Source organism: Apis cerana, linkage group LG5 (assembly GCF_029169275.1).
Source record: "Apis cerana isolate GH-2021 linkage group LG5, AcerK_1.0, whole genome shotgun sequence".
Classification (NCBI taxonomy): Eukaryota; Metazoa; Arthropoda; class Insecta; order Hymenoptera; family Apidae; genus Apis; species Apis cerana.
Genome location: NC_083856.1, coordinates 9668948 through 9693345, shown reverse-complemented (window position 1 = coordinate 9693345; position 24398 = coordinate 9668948). Strand labels below are relative to the sequence as shown.

General features: G+C 39.8%; 2 protein-coding genes and 2 long non-coding RNA genes across 7 annotated transcripts in view; 1 reads left to right on the top strand and 3 right to left on the bottom strand.

Annotated features, from left to right (window-relative positions):
• Window positions 1–461: 461 nt before the first annotated feature.
• LOC107994362 (small ribosomal subunit protein uS5m) lies at window positions 462–2614 on the bottom strand. 2 transcript variants are annotated; one of them, XM_017051229.3, is made up of 6 exons: window positions 2458–2614; window positions 2163–2237; window positions 1735–2076; window positions 1396–1626; window positions 1090–1289; window positions 462–979 (listed from the first exon to the last, which is right to left on the bottom strand). In XM_017051229.3, exons 1-6 carry the CDS (start codon window positions 2534–2536, stop codon window positions 593–595), a joined length of 1314 nt encoding a protein of 437 aa, XP_016906718.1. In that variant the 5' UTR covers window positions 2537–2614; the 3' UTR covers window positions 462–592. The 2 variants fall into 2 exon arrangements, with proteins under 2 accessions (XP_016906718.1, XP_061931039.1); XM_062075055.1 differs by having other exon boundaries at window positions 2513–2565.
• Window positions 2615–3547: 933 nt separating this feature from the next.
• Window positions 3548–24398, top strand: part of LOC107994321 (homeobox protein Nkx-2.4) — a 28944-nt gene continuing 8093 nt past the window's right edge. Inside the window, exons 1-3 of one of the 2 annotated variants that reach the window (XM_062075053.1) lie at window positions 3548–5853; window positions 9832–10136; window positions 23035–23121. In XM_062075053.1, the coding sequence (XP_061931037.1) occupies window positions 5145–5853; window positions 9832–10136; window positions 23035–23121 (1101 nt within the window). In that variant the 5' untranslated portion in view covers window positions 3548–5144. The remainder of the gene's footprint in view (window positions 5854–9831; window positions 10137–23034; window positions 23122–24398) is intronic. The other variant, XM_062075054.1, reaches the window with a different exon arrangement.
• Window positions 7135–9838, bottom strand: LOC133666098 (uncharacterized). The gene is made up of 2 exons (XR_009829727.1): window positions 7506–9838; window positions 7135–7435 (listed from the first exon to the last, which is right to left on the bottom strand). It is a non-coding gene; the product is annotated as an uncharacterized LOC133666098 (long non-coding RNA).
• Window positions 18134–24389, bottom strand: LOC114577037 (uncharacterized). Of its 2 annotated transcripts, none has more exons than XR_009829723.1 (7): window positions 23843–24389; window positions 23573–23761; window positions 21970–23129; window positions 21524–21653; window positions 20110–20727; window positions 19915–20034; window positions 18134–19243 (listed from the first exon to the last, which is right to left on the bottom strand). It is a non-coding gene; the product is annotated as an uncharacterized LOC114577037 (long non-coding RNA). The 2 variants fall into 2 exon arrangements; XR_009829724.1 differs by having other exon boundaries at window positions 20110–20211.

Sequence of the window (24398 nt, the reverse complement as noted above, 5' to 3'; positions counted from 1 at the left end):
ACATCTCTAAATACAAAATAAGATAGAATAGAAATTAATCGCTAGTGCCATCTTTTGAATATCAAAGATATTTATTTAAATAATTAATTTTAAAAATATCCAAGAGATGGTACTAGAGATTAATTCTGATTCCATTTATCCTTTTTCAATTATCTTCTTTCCTTGTTTTATGTGTTTCATTTATGACACTCTGAAGATGGCGCTGATTTTAATATTTTTATTCTATTTCTATCCTTTTTTCACTATTTTCTCTTTTTGTCTATATTTCGTTTCGCATGACACGCACAAAATATAGGATGTCAATTACACATGATGAATATATATATATATATTCATCATTTTTCTTCCAAAATTACAATGTATTTTTAAGACGGCGATTAAAATTGTGTATGTTAATATATAATATGAATAGAATTTTAGCAAACAAACACTTATTTCAGCAATAAATAATGATTTTTAAATAATTATAATAAAATTTTATATTTGATTTTCAATCAGATTTATCATTATTAATTGAATATTAAATACAAAATTATATCTTTAATATAATTATCTATTTATATAATTATCTATTATCATAAAAATATTACATTCAAGTACTTTCTTCCTGTTTTTTGTCATGTTTCCTCCACTTAGAAGCTCTTGCTTCTGGATATTTCTCAGTTAAAAAGCTGCAAATATCACCATATTCGGCCCTTAATCTAATTATAACTTCATCTTGATTTCTATGATGTTCTAGTTTACGCAAATGAATTAACCATGAAGGCAATTTCGTGAAAAATGGTAATGGAGATTTGGTTTTTAAAGGAATTCTTCCATTCATAACATAATTTTTGAAATCTAATATTTCATTTGGTTCAATTTCTGTAGAGTCACGAACTACTGTAGGCGAAGCAAGAACTGTAGGAAAATAATTATTTTCCTTTCTCATTTCAACTAAATGCAATCCTTTTTCCTCTGCTATTTGTTCGTGTGTTTTCTAGAATTTACATAATATAAAATAATACTATGTCGTAGAATTTTTACGACATATAATTCATTTAAATCAAAATTTTAATTTTTGACACTAATTATAAATTATTAACATACCTGTTGCAATAAACCAATAAAGAAAGCTTTTACAATATAAGCAACATTTTTAGATCCTTCAACTTTAGCATACAAATCTGTAATACCAATTGCTTCACAACATGTTCTAATAACTCGATGACATCTGAGACCATAACCTTTAGGCCTTTGTTCTACAAATATTTTTGTATTTCCAAATTGTGAAAAGAAATCATGGAATACTAAAAGAAAAATATATTTTATAATTATTTAAAGTTTTATTTAAAATTATTTAAAATTATTTAAAGAATCAATAATATACATAATATTCATAATAAAATTATCTACCTGTATGATCATTATATCTTTCAATATATATTAATCTTTGACCTGCTTTATTCTTAGCTGCATTTATGGTTGTTTTAAAGTCACTTCCACTTAGCATTATAAAACCAGCTAAGCCTTTTTTATTTCCAGTAATAACAAATAAACGACAACGTTTTGTACGACCCATGTTACTTGTCATAACTGATAAATAATTGCAATATAAAATCCAAGATTCAAATCCTTCAAATGATTCTGAAATGATAATATAAATGTCATATATTGTTATTAACATGTATAAATATACATGTATAAATATATATATATATACATATATATATAAAATAATTTTTTATAACAAACCATGAGTAGGTGGTCCAACTTTTCTTCCACCTTGTTGACCTCCAGTCCATCCTCGATGTAAAGGATGACATTTGTTTCGTTTTGTTGGTGATAATACAGTTTTTGTTTCTTGTCCATGAAAATAAAATAATTTTTCTTGTTCCGTAAAAGGCCTTTGTTCTATCGTCATATCACCTTGTATAACAGTACTATTTAATCCTGGAAACATGATAGGTACTTTTCCAAAGCCTATTTTTTGATTTTTGTTTAGATCTTTTGCTTTTATAACACTCTTTCCTCTTCCTCTTCTTTTGCCAGCATTACTGACACTTGTGACAGATTTCCATAATTCAGAAGCCGATTCTAATGAGCAATATCGTAGATTATCGAAGAATTTTCTTAAAATTCAATAAATACTTTTTCAAATAAAGAAAAAAAAATTTACATACTTTTATTTAAAAAACTGCCATTTCTTATACTTTGTAATAATACAGTTTGTGATAACAATAAATTACCAGAGATGGCTGAAAATGATTTATATTTATAATTTATTTATTGATTATATAATAATATAAAAATTTAATCTAATCTAAATACTTTTCAAATCAAAAATAAAAAAGGAACAAAGCTATATAAGAAAAGAAAACATTTTTTTAGGTTATATAAGCAATCGTACAATCGTACGTATAATCATGAATAACGTCTTATGAAAAATATATTTGGAAAATATTTCGTGGAAACTACCATTATTATTGGTTATATTGATATTTTTTATATAATTTGTAAATGGTTTACAAACACGGAGCAATCCACTCGTCGTCATTTTAATCAACAAATGTACTTAAAATATAGAAATTTCGAGCGTGATATTTTGTTCAAAAAGAAAACAACAGATGTCACCTAATGCTACAAATCGAAATATAAATATTTTTTTCATTTTTTAATAGCAGAAAAAGAATTTTATGATTAAAAAATGAACAATTTTTAAAAATATTATTTATCATTTATATTTTAAATATCCACGAATAAAAAAATTCGAACAATTATTTATATATAATTTTTGATTTCTCGATCAATCAATCAATCATTGCAAATAAAAATTTTGAACTAAATAGAATCAGAATTATAGAAAAACAAGATAAGCTTGCATTCAAAAACCCTAATAATCGATTCATTCAAATATGAGAACTAATTATCGTTTCATCTTTCGCAAAAGCGACAAATAAAAACAAAAATATAAACATAACCGATCGAAAATGAGAGTATAAGTGGAACACGCAGGTAGCGACGCATCGCACGGTGACACGGAATGCGTAGTATCGTGACATCAATGGGTTACAGTTACGTACTATTACGTTCGCGATACGGTTGGTCGGTAAAGTCGTCGTAACTGGGCGAAGAAGAGTGAAATAGGTGGGAGCGGCGAAATTTTTGCAAGGACAAACCGAAACGTGAAACGAAGGAAAGGGACAAAGATAGATAGGTAAATCGAGAAAGAGAAATAGAAAGGGAAGTGAGAAAGGTGGGCTGGTCCCGAGGCCGGTGGCCATGAGACGCCACTAGATTAGGTAGCCGAGGTGGTTTCTGGCAGGGAATCGGAGGATCAGCGCGCGATAGGCGGACGCGTAACAGAAGAGCCGAAGGTTTTCACCAACGGCGTGGCGGCGAGCACCGCGGTGCAACCCCGAACAAGCGTTCAACCATTCGGAAGGTGATCCAATGGAATCGCAAGAGCACGCCGATTGGCGGATCTCGTCCAATGAGAGGATGGTTAGGGTAGTCGGGTTTGGCTCGGAGGTCGGTTAGGTAGCCCCGCGAACCCCCCTGGAGGCTGGCGAGTGGGAGCCCTTCTCTCACACGCAAAAGGGGACATCTCATCACGACTCTTGGTAGCAGGCACTTCTCCGTAGTGGGCACTCCACTCATCGTGTCGTCGTACGGGTTCTCCGCGAGAGGCTGTGGGGCCCGAGCCCGGACGAACGAACAAACGAACGAACGAACGAACGAACGAACGAGCGAGCGAGCGAGCGAACGAACGAACGAACGAACGAACGAACGAACGAGCGCGACCGGCCGAGCCGCTGGTCGAGTGGGTCTAAGCGGCCGTGAGGACCTCTCCAGGAGTACCCGACAGTCCTCTTCATTCATTCATCCATCCATCCATCCATCCATCCATCCATCCATCTATCCAGCCAGCGAGCAAGCCAGCGAGCAAGCCAGCTAGCAAGCCAGCCAGCAAACCATCCATCCATAGACGCTCTCTCCTCTCCTACGGAGAGAGAGTGTATCCTCGACGAAGGTGGAGGCGAAACGCGTAGAGTGGTACATCTACCATCGTCTCTCTATCGGCAGAGTCCAAGGACTCGAAGACCCCCCGGGTGATTTCAGTCGGCCGCCGGCCGGCTCTGGCCGGCCACTACTTCTCCACGACCACGTGTGTGTCATATTTCCGTTCGCCGAGTCGTTTCGTATCGTTTCGCAACGAATCGTGTCGCGTCGTGGCGTGGCTTCTCGGTGCCGTGACGTAACGGATCGTGTTGTGTCTACGTGTGTCTCAACCCCGACCTCCTTCGTCCTCCGAAAGACGACCACGGATCATCAGTCGTGTGCAACCGTGAAACCAGCCCTTCCTTCGAAGGAGGGGAGCCTCGTCCGGGGACGCTGCTCTCATTTTTCCCAAGGTAGACGACGGTTCGCGACACCTGCATCGATCTCCTCGCCGTTGCTGGAGGCAATTTTTCCAAAATTTCGATCGTGCTTCTCGACGGAGAGCCCTCGAGAGACCCCGTCCCGACCTCGTCACGACATTATCACGACCTGTTGAATGGACAGAACGGGTCGAGGATGACGCGGTATCGTCGCTGGACGCGGCCAACGACGCTCGAGCACCGTGTGCACCGATGCGATGGACGCGTTTCCAATCCGTTGATCCGTTAGTGAAAACCGTCCGTGAGATGCGCGTTATCGAGTTACCTTGACCATGAAACGATGCAACACCTTTCAGTGATCGGTGCGCCCGACAGGATTATTCGTTCAGGTGTATTCCGTACTATTCGTCGACACCGATTAATGGAACGATTAAGTGTAACTGTGAATCATTTAAAAAACCGTGCCACGTGATGAATTTTTCCTCGACTCTCGTTGAACTCGTGAACAGTTTGTAGAAAAGAAACGAATCGAAATTTTTCGATTCACCGTTGAAGAGGAGGAGGAGCGAGAAGAAGAAGAAGAGAAGAAGAAGAAGAAGAAGAAGAAGAAGAAGAAAAGAATATAATCGCCGTGAGATATCGTCCCTTTGGAATAGAATATCCGGCGAGAAAGAGGTCGGCGCGTGTCGTTTCCAGTCATGTCGGTATCCAGCGGCTAGCCCCGGCCTCAGGATTCCGCGAAGCGCGAGCTTCAAGTACCTCGAGGGCGCGGGCCTCGTCGAGATGAGCGGTGGCAGCGGCGGGAACAGCGCCGGCAACCAGGGGAACGGCAATGCCACCAGCTACCACCAGCATCAGCAGCAGCAACAGCAACAGCAGCAGCAGCAGCAGCAGCAGCAGCAACAGACTCAGCTGGAGCAAGCTAGCCTGCTGACAGATCTGAACGGTATAGACCTGGCGATGAGCCTATCGCCTAAACAGCACTCGTCCCACGTACAAGCCGCTGGTGGCGCTCATACCACACCGTTTAGCGTCACTGACATTCTCTCACCCATCGATAACGAATCGTTCAGGAAGCTGGAGCAGGTGATCGGCGTCGGCGTGGTCACGCATTCTCAGGTCTCGCCTTACGGAAACGCGTGCGGCGCCCGTGTCGGCGGCAATACCGGCAGCTCGAGCGCGAGCAGCGGCAGTCCACCGCTCCACGGAGGCTCGACGCCCGGTGGCGGAACACCGGGACCGGTTTCCGGTCCGAACGACGCCGCCGGAGGAGGCAGCGCAGCTGCCGGCACCGGCTCGGGCATGACCGCCATGGGCAACCCTTACGCGACCATGCAACTCACCTCCCAGTACCAGTACTGCGCCGCTGAACTGTCCTACCACCATGCGGGGCCAGCGGTCGCCGGAGGCGCGACCGCCACCGATCCCATGAGGTCCCATCACCCGTGGTACGCGCCCGCTCCGCCGGCCACTAACGATCCCCGCTTTGCCAGTGAGTATTTCTCTTCTTTGTCTCTTCCTCCTCTCTCCGTCGATCGCCATCCAGTTTCAATTCGCAGATTTTAGTTCGTTCGTATGTTTCTGCAATTTTCCCGTTCGCGGATGACAAACGTCGATTTGTTCTCGATCCAACGATGCTTTGCACGTGCGGTCTTCTTCGAGGGTTGTAGTAATAGTTTTCTTTGTAATCAGTTTGGAAAAAGGATGAAAAAGTGTAAACGTGTCTCATTTTCTAAGAAGAGAAACGGCATATGGGTTGCGCGATCATCCTTTTCGCCACCGACGAGGCACGTCTGTCCCGCTTTTGTTATTGCTAGCTCGCACTTACGTCCATTTAGCCATCGATGAGGCATCGGATTCGTATTTCAAAGTACACAACTTCCATCGCTTCACGGGACTCGTCAATTCTTCCGTCGCGTATCCTTCAATCGGTTCCACGTATCTATATAAATTTATAAATTTTGCTTCGATATTGAAAAGTCGTCACGTGGATAATAATTGCCGATCAAATAAACTTTATGCCTTTTAAATTTATTGGGTACCAATATATATATATAGAGATAGATATAAGGATTTTTGTAACGATATTTATCATTTTTATCGCGAGGAGTGTTTCCTCCTTTCGAAAATAAGTTTCAAAGACGAGTTGCGCGCAATTTGCCTGGATCGTGTTTTAACTTTCCACTATTCTAAACATTCATTTACTGGATAAATCGAATCTGCATAGAAGGACAGGAACGGCACTCGTAGTCCTCGAGGCTTCTCGCGTTTCAGAGGCCGCTGAAGAAGATTGTCGGCTAACAAAGCTCGTGTCCTTCGGACTTGTGTCAACATACGCTCGTCTCCTTGGATTTCTGTCGGCCGCACGCGCCACTCTGCTGCCCGCTAGAGAACGTATCGATCCTTGGCCCCCGAAACGCGTGGCTACCGGACACTACCGGAGATTTTAGTTAAACAAATAAGCTTGAACGACCCTCGTCGCGCGAGGGTATCTTAACTCAACGTACCGAACGTTTTCAAATTCAATTTCTCCCAAATTTTTATCCAGAGAATCTGTAAAGAAGAAGATTCAGTGGGCTCCAAAATTCTCCAAAATTCTGTCTTTCGTTCGAAAAAAATATCGTGGAGTGGGATTTATTTTTGAAATTTAATCCTTCGATATTGTCTTTGGCGATTTTGGGGAAACAAAATGGGGTGGAAAGTTTATTATTGTTGTCAGAACAAAAGTATCAACGAAGGTCTTCCTTCTGAGCAAGAATCGTTAGAGCATAAATAAGAATGGAAATCAACATTTTTATTTTATTCCTCGTCACTCGGCGAGTATGCAATCTCTGAATCATCTTTGAGATTGAATCTTGTTTATCCTCTGAACAAGTGAACACGAGTAAGCAAATCCATTATCTTTAAAAATGCTGTTGTTTTAGATACATCCTATTCGTTTTAAATTTGTTATTGATTTATTTAAACTTGTTAACAATGGAGAATAGGATTTTTGTTTGTCTATCGTATGTCCATGACACCACATAATTATCCAGTCGATCGATGCGTAGAAAACCGGTCGTTCACGATTCTTTCTAATAGGAAATTTTGATTTTAGTATCTACTTCGAGTATGAAACGTCAATTTGCTTAATGATATTCCTACGGAGTGAGTTACGGATCCGACAACTCCATTCGTTCGCACAAGTTTCGTTGATCCAGTCATTCTTTGTCGAGTTTCTATTGTCCTGGCTGTACGTCGACCTCTCACCGATCATAGTCTCGTAACTTTATCCAAATATATTGTCCCGTACATTGCTGGAAAGTTAACAATGTCCCATGTTTGCAGTTTAATATCTTTCATTTTGGAGAATCTTGTAATACAGATAATACTGTCTCCCTAGTTTATTCATTTTAATTTCTAATTTTAAATTAAGAAAGTTTTACACTCTCAATTTTTACTTTATCCTCATCCAAATTTTCTCAGTATGTAAATCTGAAAAAAAAGAAATTTAGATAGAAATTGCAATAAAATATCTAGCAACGTGCTATAATAAACGGTAGCTTCAGATATCTCCAAAAATTTCTAAATCGTGAATTTCCAGATTTTGGAGAATCTGGTATAGATAATATTGTTTCTCCTTGCAATCATTTTCGCCATTTTCTTTCTGCTCATCTTAATTTCTAATTTTAAATCAAGAATTATCATCTCAATTTCTAATTTTAATTAAATTTTTACTTTATCCTCATCCAAATTTTCTCAAGCTTCAGTATACCTGAAAAAAAAAGAAATTTAAATAGATTGCAACAAAATATCTAGGAAATATCTCAATCAAATATCTCCAAAAATTTCTAAATAGTGAATTTCCAGATTTTGGAGAGATTTTAGATAATATTGTTTCTCCTTGCAACCATTTTCACCATTTTCTTTCTACTCATCTTAATTTCTAATTTTAAATCAAGAAAATTTTACACTCTCATCTCAATTAAATTTTTACTTTATTCTTATCCATATTTTCTCAAATTTCAGTATGTAAACCTGAAAAAAAATAGAAATTTAGATAGAACAAATTGCAACAAAATATTTAGGAAATATCTCAATCAAATATCTCAATCAAATATCTTCAAAAATTTCTAAATAGTGAATTTCCAGATTTTGGAGAATCTGGTATAGGTAATGTCTCTCCTTGCAACCATTTTCACCATTTTCTTTCTACTTATCTTAATTTCTAATCCTAAATCAAGAAAGTTTTACACTCTCATCTCAATTTTTAGTTTATCCTCATCCAAATTTTCTCAATTTTATGTAAACCTGAAAAAAGAAGAAATTTAAAACAAATTACAATAAAATATCTAGGAAATATTTCAATCAAATATCTCCAAAAATTTCTAAATAGTGAATTTCCAGATTTTGGAGAATCTGGTATAGATAATACTGCCACTCCTTGCAACCATTTTCGCCATTTTCTTTCTATTCCTCTTAATATTTTCTCAAGTTTCAGTATATAAACCTGAAAAAAAAAGAAACTTAAATAGAACAAATTGCAACAAAATATCTCAATCAAATATCTCCAAAAATTTCTAAATACTGAATTTCCAGATTTTGGAGAATCCGGTATAGATCCTGCCTGTTCTTCCAATTTTCGCCATTTTCTTTCTATCCCTCTTAATATCTCCTCAAGTTTCAGTATATAAACCCGAAAAAAAAAAGAAATTTAAACCGAACTGCGACAAAACATCTAGCAACGTGTTATAACAAACGGTAGCTTCCTTCAAATATCTCCAAGAATTCCTAAATCACGAATTTCCAGATCGATTTTTCGAGAGTGCGCGCTAAACAAATTCGTTGGGTGTTTGATGTCTCAAGTGGTATTTCTTTCTCGAAGCGAGCACTGTCTGACAGGATGAGAATACGTTCTCACAGACATAATAATAATTCGGGACTTCATCGTCGGACCTCCCGTGCTCGATGACGTAGCACTTTGCCGGGATAAATCGCTGCTTTTGTCCCGATCGGACGTGTCCGTTCTTGACAGCCCTTCGCCAACTGACAAGGGATGGACTGCTCGTTGGGTTTCAGTAGCTCGAATTCACCACTCTCTCTCTCTCTCTCTCCCTCCCCCATGCTTGCTTGCTTGCTTCTCTCGCGCGTTTCTCCTCTCCTCTTCGCGATCCTCCGCAAATTCCAACCGGATGAATTATCTCGGACCGTCCGTCGAGTACATCGAGTATAGACGGAGGAAAGTTGAACGTTCCCCGGTAATTGAACACGCAAGAATGCGCACGTCGCACAGGAGACGCGAGAAAGTCGTGGCACACTGGACGGAAATATTTGGAGAAAGAGTGGAAGAAAGTAAAAGTCGAGGGAGAGAATGAATATATCGGGCCCAAGAATTAATCTTGGTCATGATATACACGTATATGATTATCTTTCCTCCCTATTTGTTAAATATGCAAGAGTTTATCGCCGATTGATATTTGTTCTGTTACAGTCTCGCGGCTAATGGGAGCCGCGGCGGCTGGTGCCGGGACCAACATGGCCGGCTGCTCGGTGGGCCAGTCAATGGGCGACGTGACCAAGTCGTCGGGCATGGGAGTGGGCGTCGGCGTCGGCGTCGGTGTTGGCATGGGCGTCGGCGCGATGCAATTTCCCCACCTTCCGCAGAGGCGAAAGCGTCGCGTTCTGTTCACTCAGCAGCAGGTTCACGAGCTCGAGAGGCGGTTCAAGCAGCAGAAATACCTGAGCGCGCCCGAACGGGAACACCTAGCCGCTCTGATCCACCTTACGCCCACCCAGGTACGTGTCAAATGATCCGTCTTCTTAATGTATCTCCTCGATAGATCCAACTTTTCATCCACTTTCGAATCCTCCGATCTCTTTATTTTAGATCTATCTTATCAGCGAGTATTCCTATATTATATACCAAGAAATTGTTTTTCCATTTCTTGAATTAATTCTTAGGTAGAGATCGTTTCTTAAAAAGAAGGATATTAAGAATCTTCCTCTTGAAAATGGTATGTCTCGTTTGATCTGGAAAAAGAGGAAAAAGGGAAGGGAGAGAGAAAATAACAAAATAACTCAAATCTCGTTCTTATACACCTCGTCGTTCCCTTAACACGGCTAATTTCGACGCAACAAACTCGTCTCTCTCGATCAACTCTCGACCAACTATTTTTGCTACGGAACACGAGGCTTGAAATCGTGCGCGCACGCTTGCATCGCCCGCACACGTACACGACGAGGATTAATTTCTGAGAGGAGATTAATTGCAGGGAGCAGGTGGTGGGTGTACGCGTGGGTGTATCTACGTCTCTCGGCCAATCGGATCGATCGACCTCAGGGGCGTTGGTTGCGTCGGAGTTGTTAGCCGGAAACGACTGCCGGCGAATAGACATTCGATTACGGATCGACTTTTAAATGCTTGAGAAATCTTCGATATTAACGTCCAACTCGCTCCTGATCCAACCAGTCGATCTTGGGTTAAAAATGAATATATATATATATATTTTCTTTCTTTCTTCTAACGGTATAATTCTCCTTCTTTTTCGCCAGGTATACGAAATATCATGTTCCATCGGTTGTTAATTTTGAGAGTATCGGATTTTTGATCGACGGTGTTAAAGTTGTGCCATTTAACACGTTCTCTAGTGGTGAAAGTGTTAAGCAAATCGTAGAGGCTGATGCGTCGAAAATAGTCCTCGAAGAGGTGTGTTTGTTCAAAGCAGGAGAGAGGAGGAATTCGAGCAGGTAGAATGGTGAGTCGAAGAGTACAAGTCCCGACATGTAAATATTGTTTTTGGAACCCGAAATTTTTCCCCGTTGCCGGCTTTCTATCGGCCACGATTAATAATACGACGCTTAATATCGAAATTCCGTGGAGCCATTGATCGATCGTTTTCGAATTTATAATCCCACTATTGGCTGTTCCAATGCTACACGTTGGTAATAAGTCGATTTAGACAATTCGAGAGAATCGTTTCGGCGGCGACCATTTAAAGCGGTCTGGTCAGAATCAAATTTTAACGAGCAATCTTCATTGGGCAGACAGGTCTGCTCGGCACGATGTGGCAGTCTGGCAACAATAAATAATTGTTGCGCAGCTCATTGGTTGCATCCTGGTCGCTCGTCCCCTCGTTTAGTTCGTCGCTTCGTCTCACAAAAAGTCGCCCTCTCCGTCCATCACACGCGAATCCAATTCGATCCACGATTACACAACGAATTTACCACTCGTGATTACATTATTATAATATAACGTAGCTTCGTTAACAAAAATTCGTATCATAAAATTCCATGCAATCCTCAGAAATCGTCCTCCTTTAACATTTCCTCCTCAATAACGCCCCCCTCGAAACGATTTCCAAGTGTTCAACAGACCCCGTTTGTTGGAGGAATCGAAACAAGGAGCGTGGAAAATGCGACGCCGCCTTAAAGCTCGCGCGTTAAACGGAAGGCTCCCTAAACCGGAAGTCGTCGGCAACTCCTCCCCTCCTCCCATAGCCCGCGACTAAGTCTACGCGGAATGGAAGTGCGCTGAGAGGGCTGATTGCAATCAGCCGTGGATTTTCGCGTGGTTTCGCCGGGGGCGAGGCTCGGTGTTGCGCGCCCAAGTTTCGATAACGAGTTTCAGAGTCGATGGTACTCGGATCTCGCCCGAGCCGTGAATGCCGGCCATGAAGGCCAGCCTCGGAAACGGGACGCGGAAAGAGATGTTTGAAGGAGAGACGGTGAAAGATGGATAGATAGAATGGATGGAAGGAGAGAGAGAGAGAAGTTGATCGTTTTATATATACGTGTAGGTACGTGTATTGTATGTGTGTGTGTGTGTATATATATGCAGCGGACTCTTGAACTTCTGGGGACAAATAGAGACCAAACGAGCTGCCGGTATGTGTATTGTACGTGTGTACACGTGTGTGTGTGTGTGTGTGTGCGAGACCCGCCACCCTGCGGTACCATCCACTTACCGGCCACTCGAAGTCTACGTACGAAGTCGTGCTCTGTAGGTAGCCCACGATGGCTGCACGGGGGAGACTAACGAATCATTATGCGAGAGCTGTGTGAATCTTACGTGCCCCACGAAAGCGATATTGCGCGAGGAAAGGTCGGAGGAAGTGGAGCATGCTCGCGTTGCACCGCGAGAAGAAGAAGCATTTTTACGGGGCAAAGATTCGAATATTATCGGTAATTGCCTATTGTTCCCTCTGCTTCTCTTTTTTTTCTCTTCCTTCGACGATCTTTTCGAGAGAAAAAGTTATGGAACAACGCATCGTGTTTTTCTTTTTTGGAGATTACGTGAAACGAAATTAATAATTTTGTTATATGCTTTTTGGGAACGTATCGAACAACAATTTGTGAAATCTTTTTTTTTTGAGTATATTTCGTGTTTGTTTATGCGAGAGGAAAGGAAATATAAAAATCTGCGAATGTTGGAAACGGGGGGGAGAGGTCGATTAACTCGAAAATGAATAAATCTGTCCCTTTCAGTGAGATAATTTTAAAAGGCAAACTTGAACTTGTTTCAAAGGCAGCGAAGATCCGCGAAAACATCGGGGTTACGATCCTTGGTAATCGAGCTAAATGAGAAAGACAGATTTTTCATCGCGAGAAAAGGCTATTGCGGATTCGACGGCCCTCGAGGAAAATTCTTTGGGACGCGATCGAGAATCGATACTGAATTAACGAGTCGAACGACGTAACGAACGGGAAGGAGATATATACCGATCCGCGCTCTCCAAGATACTCGAGCCTCGAGTTCGACGCGAGCACACTTTCGAGAGCTTGCAAAGGATCGAGAGATGCCGAAAAAAAAAAGGAAAGAAAGGAGGAGGAGGAGGAGGAAGAAGTAAGGAGAGAAAGGAAAGAAAAAAAGAATTTTCCGCCTGTCGTTTGCCCGATCGACGGGCCAAAGTGCCGCATCGACCGTTTCCGGGAGAACGTCACGCAAAATCGACCCCGTTTCGAGTAACGAGACGAGCACTCGACTGACTCGACGAGAAGCACCGATTCCTTTCTGCTCGTTCGGCTCGATGATGGATCCTGATGGGAATCAGGAATCGACCGTTCTCTTCTTGCCGCTCTCCCTTCTCTTCTTTCGCCATTTTGGTTTTGTTCGGGCAAATTTCGAAAGGATAAAATAACTTTGATGATTTTTCCATTTCTTTTCAATTTTCCTGAAACGGAGAAACGTTTCGTCAATATCGTTTAACCGAATTTATACATATATGTATATAACTTTATCTTGGTATTGTGATATCTTTTTGGGATTTATCCAGGTGTAATGATAATCGAAAATGTTGAACGTGAGACGCGGAAGATCCAATGAAAAGAGGTATACAAAGAGGTAATGAGGTTGCAGCAAGTACGTGGCAAGGGATCTGGAGGAAATCCTGTCGATCATTTTGCAGAGATACCGTCGAACCATCACGTGTGTTTGCACGACATTGAACTCGCGCAGTCCTCTTCAGTGCTCCTCCTCTCAAGGCTGCTATATAAAGTCGAAGAGGGTAGATTCGGTGGTAGGCAAACCCATTATTACGATTATCTCCGTGGTTGAATTGCGAGGCTGCACGCTCCACGGTTGTCGCGGTTCGTTCTCGAATCTCTCCCCCTCTTCCCTCTACCCTCGCCTTTCTTTTTTGCCTCGGATGTTTATCACTAGGAGGAGAAGAGGCAAATTCTTTGTTTAAAAACCCCAAGAATGCTCCCTTGTTTTATTATTCGTTATTATTATTTAAAATGAGAATTAAATTCAATTTCGTTAAATTTACCGTGCCAATCGACTTCTCTATCGCAGATATGATAAGAGACAATTTACATAAGGGCGGGATAATATATATACCTTGTAGCGCGTGAGCCATCCGTAAACAGTATTAAAGGATTCCTGGATGGACGAGCAAATTTATGGCGAGCTTTAACTTGATGCCCGGATCCACCCTTTGAACGTGAATATACAACCATCTAATATTCCTTTCTGCTCCAATAATACACGACGGAACGTTTATGCAGGGTTGTTGGAAGATGGAACAATATTTGCGAAACAGCTTTCCCTTTCGAATTTTCTTACTTTTTTCTAACGAACGGTGAATATTTTTCAAAAATTACGATCAAAACTTCGAAAAAAATATATATCTCTCTTCCGTTTAAATATTTATATTCGCTTATAAATTTTTACCTACTAAATTTATTTCGTATTACGTACTATTTTTTTCTTTCCGTTGGATTCCTTTACTTCGTAAAGTTTTTCTTCTTAGCAAAACACGATGATGATTTACCTAAAATAAAAAATTATAATAAGATCGTTTCAAAATTACCAGCCAAAATTCCATATACATTTGCATTTTCGAAGCGCAACGGTCTCACCTGGACGATGGGTCGATAGGTTTCGAGTTTTTGGAAAGAAGTAGAAGGAGTCAGTGGACGATCTGGCTGGCGCTAACAATAAACGTCAATCGTCAATTGTTTGACAGGAAACAATGGATGGCGGGCGGCGGTTGTTTCGTCTGCACCTGATTTCGAGGCCCGCGAATTCCTCACTTGGGTGATTTTTCATTTAATCCACGATCTCGCCCGAACTTCAGCCTTTCTATTAATTATTTAACTTTTGATCAGGCTTGCCCCGCGCTTTTTGCACTTTAATTAATGTCTCCCTTTTTCGCCATGCTCACCAACCGCACGGCGCAGGTCGTCTAAATTCCCCTTGATATAGGTACTTTTTTCTTTTTCCCTTTTTTCCTTTCTCTCTCTCTCTCTCTTTCTCTCTCTTTCCGTTACGTTTTCCGTTCTTTCTCTACTTTTTTTTTTTTTTTTTTTAATTCCTTCTAATTAACTTCTCTCTCTTGCACCGGTCGGTCTTTTGCGTTTTAACGAGCTTTAAACTCGTTGTAACTCACCGGGCATAATTTGCGGAGACCCGTTGCGCGCGGCCTCTCGCGATTAAATTGTTGCGATCAATTTCGTACTCCGAATTGCTCGTTTAATTCGTCCACGTAGCGACCGATTAATTATGCATCCCGATTGATCGTCGGTTTCTCTCGTGCCGTTCCTTGGCTCCCTCTGTCTTCATTCTCCGTGATTATTGGATACAGTTTTTAGAATGTGAAACATCATTGAACGTGTTCGAATCAAAAACCCGCGTAACCTCGATTGTTGTGAATCGTTTTTAGGTTATAGGTTATCTCGAGTGGTATATTCCTATAAAAAGAGAAACATCCGATAATTTATTTTTAAAAATCAATTTTAAAAAGCCAAAATTCGATACCATTGTTTTGGAAATCTTCCGAGAGAGATCGACATCTCTCGCTCGAATCCGATACCGATCGAAATTTCGAGCTTAAAAAGGGGGTAAAATCCAGAACGTAACTGAGAAAAAGTGAGACAACCGACTCGGCAAAGTGAAAAAGAGTGAGTGAGTGAGAGAGAGAGAGAGAGAGAGAGGAGGCGGACCAGAGGGAGTGTAATTTGCCTCTAATGCGGCACTCGACGAAGCAGCTGGCTCTCCTCTTCTCCATTCGCCGGTCGGCCGCAACCGGTAACAGTAGCGATAATAATAACAATACCGGCAACAATGCCAGGAGTGGCCAACCATTGTAACAATGGGGAGACTGCACTTGGAGTAACAATGCGAGCGCAAAATGGAGGGACGCATCTGTGTGTCCCGTGCCAAAGAGACAGGGGATGATGCGACGATAGGAAGAGAGAGAGAGAGGGGCAGCCATGTCCCAAAGACGGGAAACGGATCGTCGACGCGGCGAAACGCTCGTGGAAAAGTGTCACCCATGAAATTTTTCTCGCCAGGAACATTTTCGACGGCCATGAATATGCAGGCTAAGGTCGTTGTAACAACATCGCATCCTTTAACGAGAAAAGAACCGTGGAAATGATCGTACATCTCCATCAAAAATTATTCGACGTTAGTAAGTTACGATCTATACGTGACGATATTAAATTCCTCTATATTCGTACGTTTAAATATGATAATGCGCGATGTGGGAAATCGTTTCGAGGTGAAAATTTGTTATTTAAATTATTATCATTGTTGCAAAGATGCTCGGTTATACATATACATTCTTCTTCGAACGGATTTGAGGTTATCTTGGAAGATGCGCGCGGGCACGCGCGCGCGTGAAATTCCTTTGGTGTCGAAATGCGTGCGGTTAATTGGACGTCGTGGAACGCGTGCGCGTATCTCTCGAGTGCACTCACGGCTCCCTCGCATAATAACGCACGCATGAATATGTCGTCGGCTTTTGCGGCCGCCCCCGCGTCACACCGCCACGCACACAGGCAGTATGTGGCCGGCGTAATTGCATTCCTCTCTTTTTCCTCGTCTTCCCGTGAAACCTACAGGTCACTGCAAAAGTCGTCGATCGGAGACGATCTTCAAGTCGCATCTCGAGAACTTGACAGAAGCAATGAAATATACAAATTATTCGATATCCTTCGTTGAAATGCGAGGGTGACGTTAGCGAGTGACCTTGAACAATTGGTCTAATTGATTTTCGACGAGGAGTAATCGAATTAACTGAAGATCGAGGATCCGCGCAAGATCCAACGAAAGCGTATTCGTTAACATCAAAATTCGACGTTCGACGAGATTGAGAATGATAATGGATTCATAAATTCTTTAGATTCTTTGAATTTTTTTGAATATGCTTGGAGGAACACCGTGTTCCACCTGAAAAGTCTCTCTGAAAAAGTTTCAAACTCGAGGAAAATTACGTTGTAAGGTATTAACGAAGATATTAATGAATCAGAGGTTACCTATATGGCTACCGTGTATTTCTACTTACCTACGTTCCATTTTCATGCTATAATGAAACTTCGTGTAAATGGTGCATTGATTGCAACGGAAACGATTCAGCGAGCTCCTCTAAGCAGCCTCTTCGGCTGTTTGAAAATAATCGGCAACAATTGTTCTCCCAACGCGGATCTATGCGATACAACTACCGTCTCATGAGTTTTTCAACGTGTTTGCATCAATTATCGCGACGAGGAGGCAGATTTACGAGTGTATTGTAAATACACTCGAACGTGCCGGTCGCGTAATACGCCACCAATTTCTTTTTATGCTACGCCCTGTAGAACGCGCGGACCCGTTCTTTTGTAATCCCACTGCAATTTCGGGACGCGAGGGTGCATACATTTTGAACCGCAAACATTCGCGTCCCCGGCTATTGGATCATCCCTGCCGTGAAACGACGAAGAAATTAGAGGGTGGAAAAGTGCGATCAAGACCAAATGATTCCCGCATTTTCTTCAAAATTTTTGCTTTCAATTGTTTTAGAACGTAAGAGTGTTCCACGTGTGGCACATATTGAACAGAAAACTTGTTGAATTTTAATATTAATCTTGCACCAATGGATCAAACACCTGATTGTCCCTATAATTTTTTGAAATAAATATAAATTTATCGTTCTTGTAATTATTCTTGTAAATATTTTTAAGATATGAAGAAGATTTGAAAGTGATCACTCTATACCTCGTTTATCGTTGAAAAGGAAGAATATATGATTAGTTGTTCACACAGAAAGCGAATTAAATGTGAGGCTCGTTAAAGAGAAACTGGAAAGTCATTTCTATTTGCTGGGCCGAAGACCCCAGGTTTTCAGACATCCCGACTGGTAATCGGTAAGTCATCCCCGGCCGACGGTATTGAGTTAAAACAACAAAAGGGAGGCGGGAATCGTGTTTGCCCACGGGCCACCACTCAGAAGGGTCAACACGGGACAATTAACAGCCCTAATCATAATTTGACGTTGCTTGATCCTAGTATTCGCAAGCTCATCGTTGCGGTTCCTTGCACTTTGCGATGGAAACACGTCCGTGACTTAAAATCAAGCTTTGCAAATCCCTTTTTCCTGCGACTTTTCCTCGCCGCCAACTCCTTCTGCAAATAATTATAATTTGAGTTAAGTTGGTAGAAGATTCCATTGGGAAAGTTTATCCAGATTCTAAAATAATTCCACTTTTTATATTTCATTATATCACTTGATAAAAAAGAGAATATTGGATAAATATTTTCTCCTTTAATCTTTTTCAACACTTTTCCAACACAATTTTCTTTTCTTCCATGACGAAAATAAAAAATCAAAAGACGAATAATTTTTTTACAAATTTTTCAATTCAACTTTAAAAGAAGAAAAGAGAGTACCAAGATCATTTCCAACAACAATAGATCAGAAGAAAATCACCCATGTAGCCCGAGGCAAACGGATGCGTTCAGAAACGGTTCGGAACACCTCGAGTGGCAATTCTCGTCAATTACACGCGTCTTTCTTTCGAGCAACATCGGAACAATCCGTGAACTATCCTGCAGCCCGCGGCTACATGGGGGTTTCCATTGGATAATCCGTCGAATGTTGGTGTCGAGTGAAATTGCCCGAGGAAACAGTTGGCGGGCCTACGAAGGGTGGTAACGCCCAATACTCCGTTGCTTACGATGGTGGTGGTGATTTTGCGTGAACCCTCAATGTACGCGACGTAATGACATTACGCTAACTTGATCAATCGTCCACTTTAACCGCATACTCCCTGCTCGAACGGATGTACGATCTCGGGCCTCTGTCGAGCATAAGCCAAACAGGTACTCGATGTTCCTCCCAAATGTCGCGTGTCCTCCGCTTTGATGAACTGCTCTCTGAATTTATCGCTATTCGATACACTAATTAATGTCAAAGTAAGAGATAGATGGCATGTGCACAGGCGGAGCCGGTGTGTCCAGGTGGATAATCGTTGATTAAAGACCGATAAATATTCTGAATGGAATGTTTAAATATGCACGAAACGAAATAAAGTTGTGATCAATAGATCCGATCTTCACTTTTACGATGAATGAAAGGAAGAAAAATTCATCGAGAAAATTCGTATGTTAACTTTGTTCGTTTTGAGGTTAACTGATGCGTAATCTGAAAATAGAAGAAAATTTATTAACGACTATGAAAATTCTAGAGTCGATATTAGATTAATCTTAAATCAGCCGTGAAAAAACTTATTTCTTTCGACTAGTTCAAAGGAACAGGTAGACTTTTACGATGTATACGGAAAGAAAGAAAAACGTAGGGTGTTCGCAGATTCGCTCGAATGGTTTCGAGAAGCGTTTCATTTACCTGGCTGAACGAGAGTTAACCACGAGTTAATCGGAAGTTAAAGCTAAACTCCCCTTTTCTTGGTGTTGAGCAAACCTTGCCCGGACCCCTGCAGGCCCTGCTGCCTTTTTGCACAAATTCCGACCTATCCATCGAAGATAAACAAGTCGTTTCTCATTTCTTTTCTAATATTTCGCATCTAATCATCTGATAGTCCATTTTTTTTACAAATATCTTTTACAAACAATATTTCAACACGATTGAAAAAAATGTAGATAGTAAGTTTTTGAATATTCTCAAAAATAAAAATTTTACAAGGAAAAGAAATACCGATCAATTATTTATATTTCCATTTCTACGGTAAAGATGTAAAGTTATATGCTTTTATCGTCAAGAATCGGTATTTGTCACGAATTTCTTTCTTCCATGGATTGCGAATATATATATACTAGTTATATCCCTATCTCGTTCAACTTTCTCTGTTTACACACCGCACCATTGTGGGAGCAACGGACAAACGGACTGACGGACAGACCATTCCCTTGAAATAACAATTCTCTTTGTCAGTTTATATCCTGCCTTCATTTCGTCGAATCTTTTGCCATTCCTGCCTGCAAATTTTCGATCCGAATACAATTCAGATATCCATATATATATACTCAATAAAATTTACTTGAATATCATACCTTTTGATTCTTTTCGTAGATCCTTTTTTTCATTTTCTTTTTGAAATCTCTTATTTCATTATTTTAACATTAATTATTAAACGTCTTAAATATTTTCTGAAACTTTTGTAAATTTTTTATATGGTTATAAACTAAAGATAAAAAAGAAATTGCAAACAACAAACGCGAGAACAGCAACGAGGTATATACATTCATATTTCAATTGCATCGTCCAGCTCGCGAGGGCAAGAAGGCTCAGGACAAAAAGGAATGGGTGACACGTGAAAGTAGAGAATGCAAGAACGCGTTGAGGCAAGCAAGGCTGTTTGTAGACCTCTCGAAGTCGCCGCACACCCGAAACTCCACCGGCTTCAACGAGTGGATTATCGGTGGAAAAGGAATTAACGAACGGGAGCGGCGAGAGAGTACTTCCCTCGTCTAGTACCTCTTCGTGGCTTTTAGATAAGGTCTCTCCGCCCTACGCATCAGTCGCACCACAAAACATACGCGGAAAGTCGCGCGAAAGGACTCGCCAGATACAAAGCGCTTTTCTTCGCAACCTTTGCTCCTTCTTTTTCTTCCTCTTGTTTTTAAGCACCTTCCATGATTACGAGCGATTTATATATGCGATACTTGATCCTGAAAATGAGCTGAATTAAAATGAATGAATTTAAAATAAATAAAATTTCATATTATAATATATGATATATTGATGAAAAGTATTTCAATAAAAAAAATAATATCCAGATTTCTTGGAAATATAATGATATAATTTTCATTCTCATCTTCCGACTAGTATTGGCTATTAATAATATAAATTAGAATCGAATACATAATTAATTTTAATTAGAAAACAATTGAAAGAAATGAAATAAGCTTTTGTAGGAACATAAGAAACCACTTAACTTTACGGAATTAATAAGATGTGTAATTACATTGGTAGTCAATACTCACAATATTTGATTCTTTTCCATAACACTTATTTCAAGGACCAATGACAAATTAAAACATGAATCATTGTATATCAGCAAATAGATACAAGTATTCCTAGAAATGTATTGGGTAATCACTTCATAAAACGGCAATTGGAAAATTGTGTTCTCCATGGATCGGTATTCCTGGCGCACACGTGAGGCGGCGGACGAGGACTGCCTCGAAGGGGAACAAGAATTTTCGAGGGTGGCCGATCCCGCTAATATTCAAAGAATTAGACAGACGGTGGCAGGCTCTTGAGACACGGTCTACTGCACGGAGCCCCTTAAAGTGCTTTCGTTGCATTCTACGGTGCGCATAACTTCGACAATGGGGGGTTACACGGGGCTACACAGGGGGATTGCAGCGGGTTACAGGCACTCGAGTAGGAGGTTACAGGCAAGGCAACATATAGGTCGGATTCGCCTTTGATTCATGCGATAAAAATCAGGCTTAGGCGTACCTTTCACACATGCCTCTAATTTGCCCCTTTGTCCTCATTTTTAAAATTGTTCAATCTTCTGTTTTCCTTGCCTCCGTGAATTCAACCGAATTTCATTCACTCGTTCCAATTTGCGCCATTATAAATCTACCTTTAACAGAAAGATTACAAAATAATATACCGATTTTCGTATACAGTAATTATTCAATTTATAATATAATAATTTGTTTGATTTAATCTGTCAATTAAACATTTAATTCTTAACCGATGTTTCAAGAAATAATTTATTCGATGATCCTGATCCTTTATTTATAAAGCCCTAAATATTTTTCATGATCTATATATGTATAATATTATCTATTAATTAATTTTCAAAGTATTTATTCTATTAATATGAGCATGTATCAAACAAAAAAAAAATATTCAATTAAAAATTTTTAGATTTTTAAAACATATGATTGTAATACCTCGATAATGTTCTAAGCTCGATGTTTAACACTGTTTAACACTGACGGCATTATCTTGGCAAGATCGTGTTAAGGATTAAATCGGCCGACAGAAAGCATTGTTTTCGCGACTCAACGACAATACCATGATGATCAGGACGCGCCCCTATGAACGCAGCATAATGCACAATACGGATTATAACGCGCCGCTGTCATAAGCAGATGCCGATTTCGATCCCGTCCGCACGGCCGGCTTCCCTAATCGCGTTCAATTGCCGTAAAAGCGGTTTCACGAGCGTAACACGGCTGCTTCTGGGTCGGAACTTCATAAAACTGCGGTGTTTTTTCCTTTTAACATCGTACACGGAAGGAATCCCATCGGTAAAACTTCTTTATGATCTCATTGCGGGAAATCTATTTTAGGATCCATTTGATAATTCTGGAATTGAAGATTTAAATGGGATTAAAGTTCATGAAGTTTTTAAGAGAAAAAATATTTTTTCTTTTTATCAAATAATTAGAAAAGTTTTTTTTCTATTCTTCATTTTAAATATATTCAATATAGTTTGTTAAATAAATAAAAATAAGAATTGTTAATAAAATAAAATTATAAAATTTATTAATAAAGAATCAATAGCAAAATGCAACGAAATCGTTCTTTAAAATATCTAGCAAAGTGAACAGAAGACATTAAATTTTTTTTTAGGAGGAATAATAAACTTATAATAACTGTGGATTATAGGTTTAAAGGGGACTACGAATAGTTCCATAGGTTACTTAAAACGTAGACACATGATAAAAGACTTGGTCCCTTTGAAAAAATATTTCAGTTTCTACCTGACGACAATTCACGCACCAAAAATATGCTCCCGCTTCTGATGCTAGAGAAGGAAAAAAAGTTAGATTTAAATTCAATAATTCGATTCTTTTTCCTCTTAAATTGTTTATAAATTTAAAAATTAAAAGAATATATTTATTAGCTTATAAATCGTTTTATCAGAAACAATATATTGCTTATCTTTCTTTTTGTAATCCTATTAATGATAATTTCATTCTAATAGGAAAAATTATTTTTTCACATTACAGGTAAAAATATGGTTTCAAAATCATCGATACAAGTGCAAGAGGCAAGCGAAGGAGAAGGCGATGGCCGAACAGAATGCTCAAAATCAGGTAATTACCTGTTAAAAAAAAGAAACAAAAAAAATTAATCTAAATACATTTGAACAAATCAAAAAATATAATATCAAAGAAAAATATAGTAACATACAAACTAAAAGTATGGAAAGTCAGAGAAAGAGAGAGGAGGCAAGGATTAAATTAAATTCTGTCGTTCGACTGTCTCTCGTGTGATGATAATACGCGTCCTCGATAGATCGGATTTCCCGAGGGATTTCGAAACGGCGAGACACACGACAAAATATCGAGCGTTTCAAAATGAAATGCTTTTAAATGAAAAATATTCCGGACGCGGATCCTCGCATCCACATCGTATTTCGTTTCGAGTGGTCCACTCAACCAGCTCGAAGCGATTCTGCATTCATTTCGTTATTCCAGTCGAAATTTTTGCAGGGATACCGATCTCCATGAAACGTAAAATTGTCTGTGTTAAACATGTAATTACCACGATGTTTTCGCGACTAACTGTTGCCGGATCATTTTTATTTTTATCTCCTATTTTTGTTTTCTTCTCTTCATCATTTTTCCTGTATATCTTGTTACGTTTTATAATATTTTTCACTTTTTTACGAACGACAAAATTCGTTTCGACAAAAGTCTCGACAAACTCACGATTCATTGATTTCAATAGTGCCTGTTTTGGAAAAGAGAAATCAGAGAATTAAAATGTTCAATATTTATATAATAATTATGTAATATTTGTATTTATATTAACTTTATTAGTTGATGAAATTTTATATATATATATATATGTGTGTGTGAAAATTGTTAAATGTGAAAGTTTAGTTTAGTTTGAATTTTTTTAAATATGGCGTCGAGAACAAGAATTTCGAAAGCGTACGAATATTATTTCGTATCTATAGAAACCCGTCAAACAAGCTCTTTTCTTTCTTTTTCTCTTCCCTCTTTTTTATCAACTTTAATAATGACACACCAGATTCCCGAGATATCGTAATTGCAAGTTCGAAACGTGCCCTGTCTCGATCTTGCCGTACGCACTGACGAATACGAATCGCTCTTCCATCCAAGTTCCCTTTCCTTCTAAAGAATAACATTCAAAAGAGATGTCAGAAGACGGCGATCGTACCGATACACACAGATTCGTCCCGGTGAATACATTACAGGCCGGTACGAGTATGCGAGATCACGGATGTCCTGGCATGCATTAGCAGCAAATCGTTCGATTCGAGTTAGCGGGAATCGGTATGTCGTGTCGTTTTAGCGGCGCTGAAAATCATTTTCGTGTCAACATGCCGACGATTATTTGCTCT

Excerpts from the sequence above, each read along its gene's own strand:
- LOC107994362 (XM_017051229.3), bottom strand. The coding sequence starts at position 2,536 with ATGACGACGAGTGGATTGCTCCGTGTTTGTAAACCATTTACAAATTAT. Across the intron at positions 1,290-1,395 it reads AAGATATAATGATCATACAG|TATTCCATGATTTCTTTTCA; the intron begins GTAGATAATTTT and ends TTTTTCTTTTAG. Across the intron at positions 980-1,089 it reads TTATTGGTTTATTGCAACAG|AAAACACACGAACAAATAGC; the intron begins GTATGTTAATAA and ends TGTAAATTCTAG.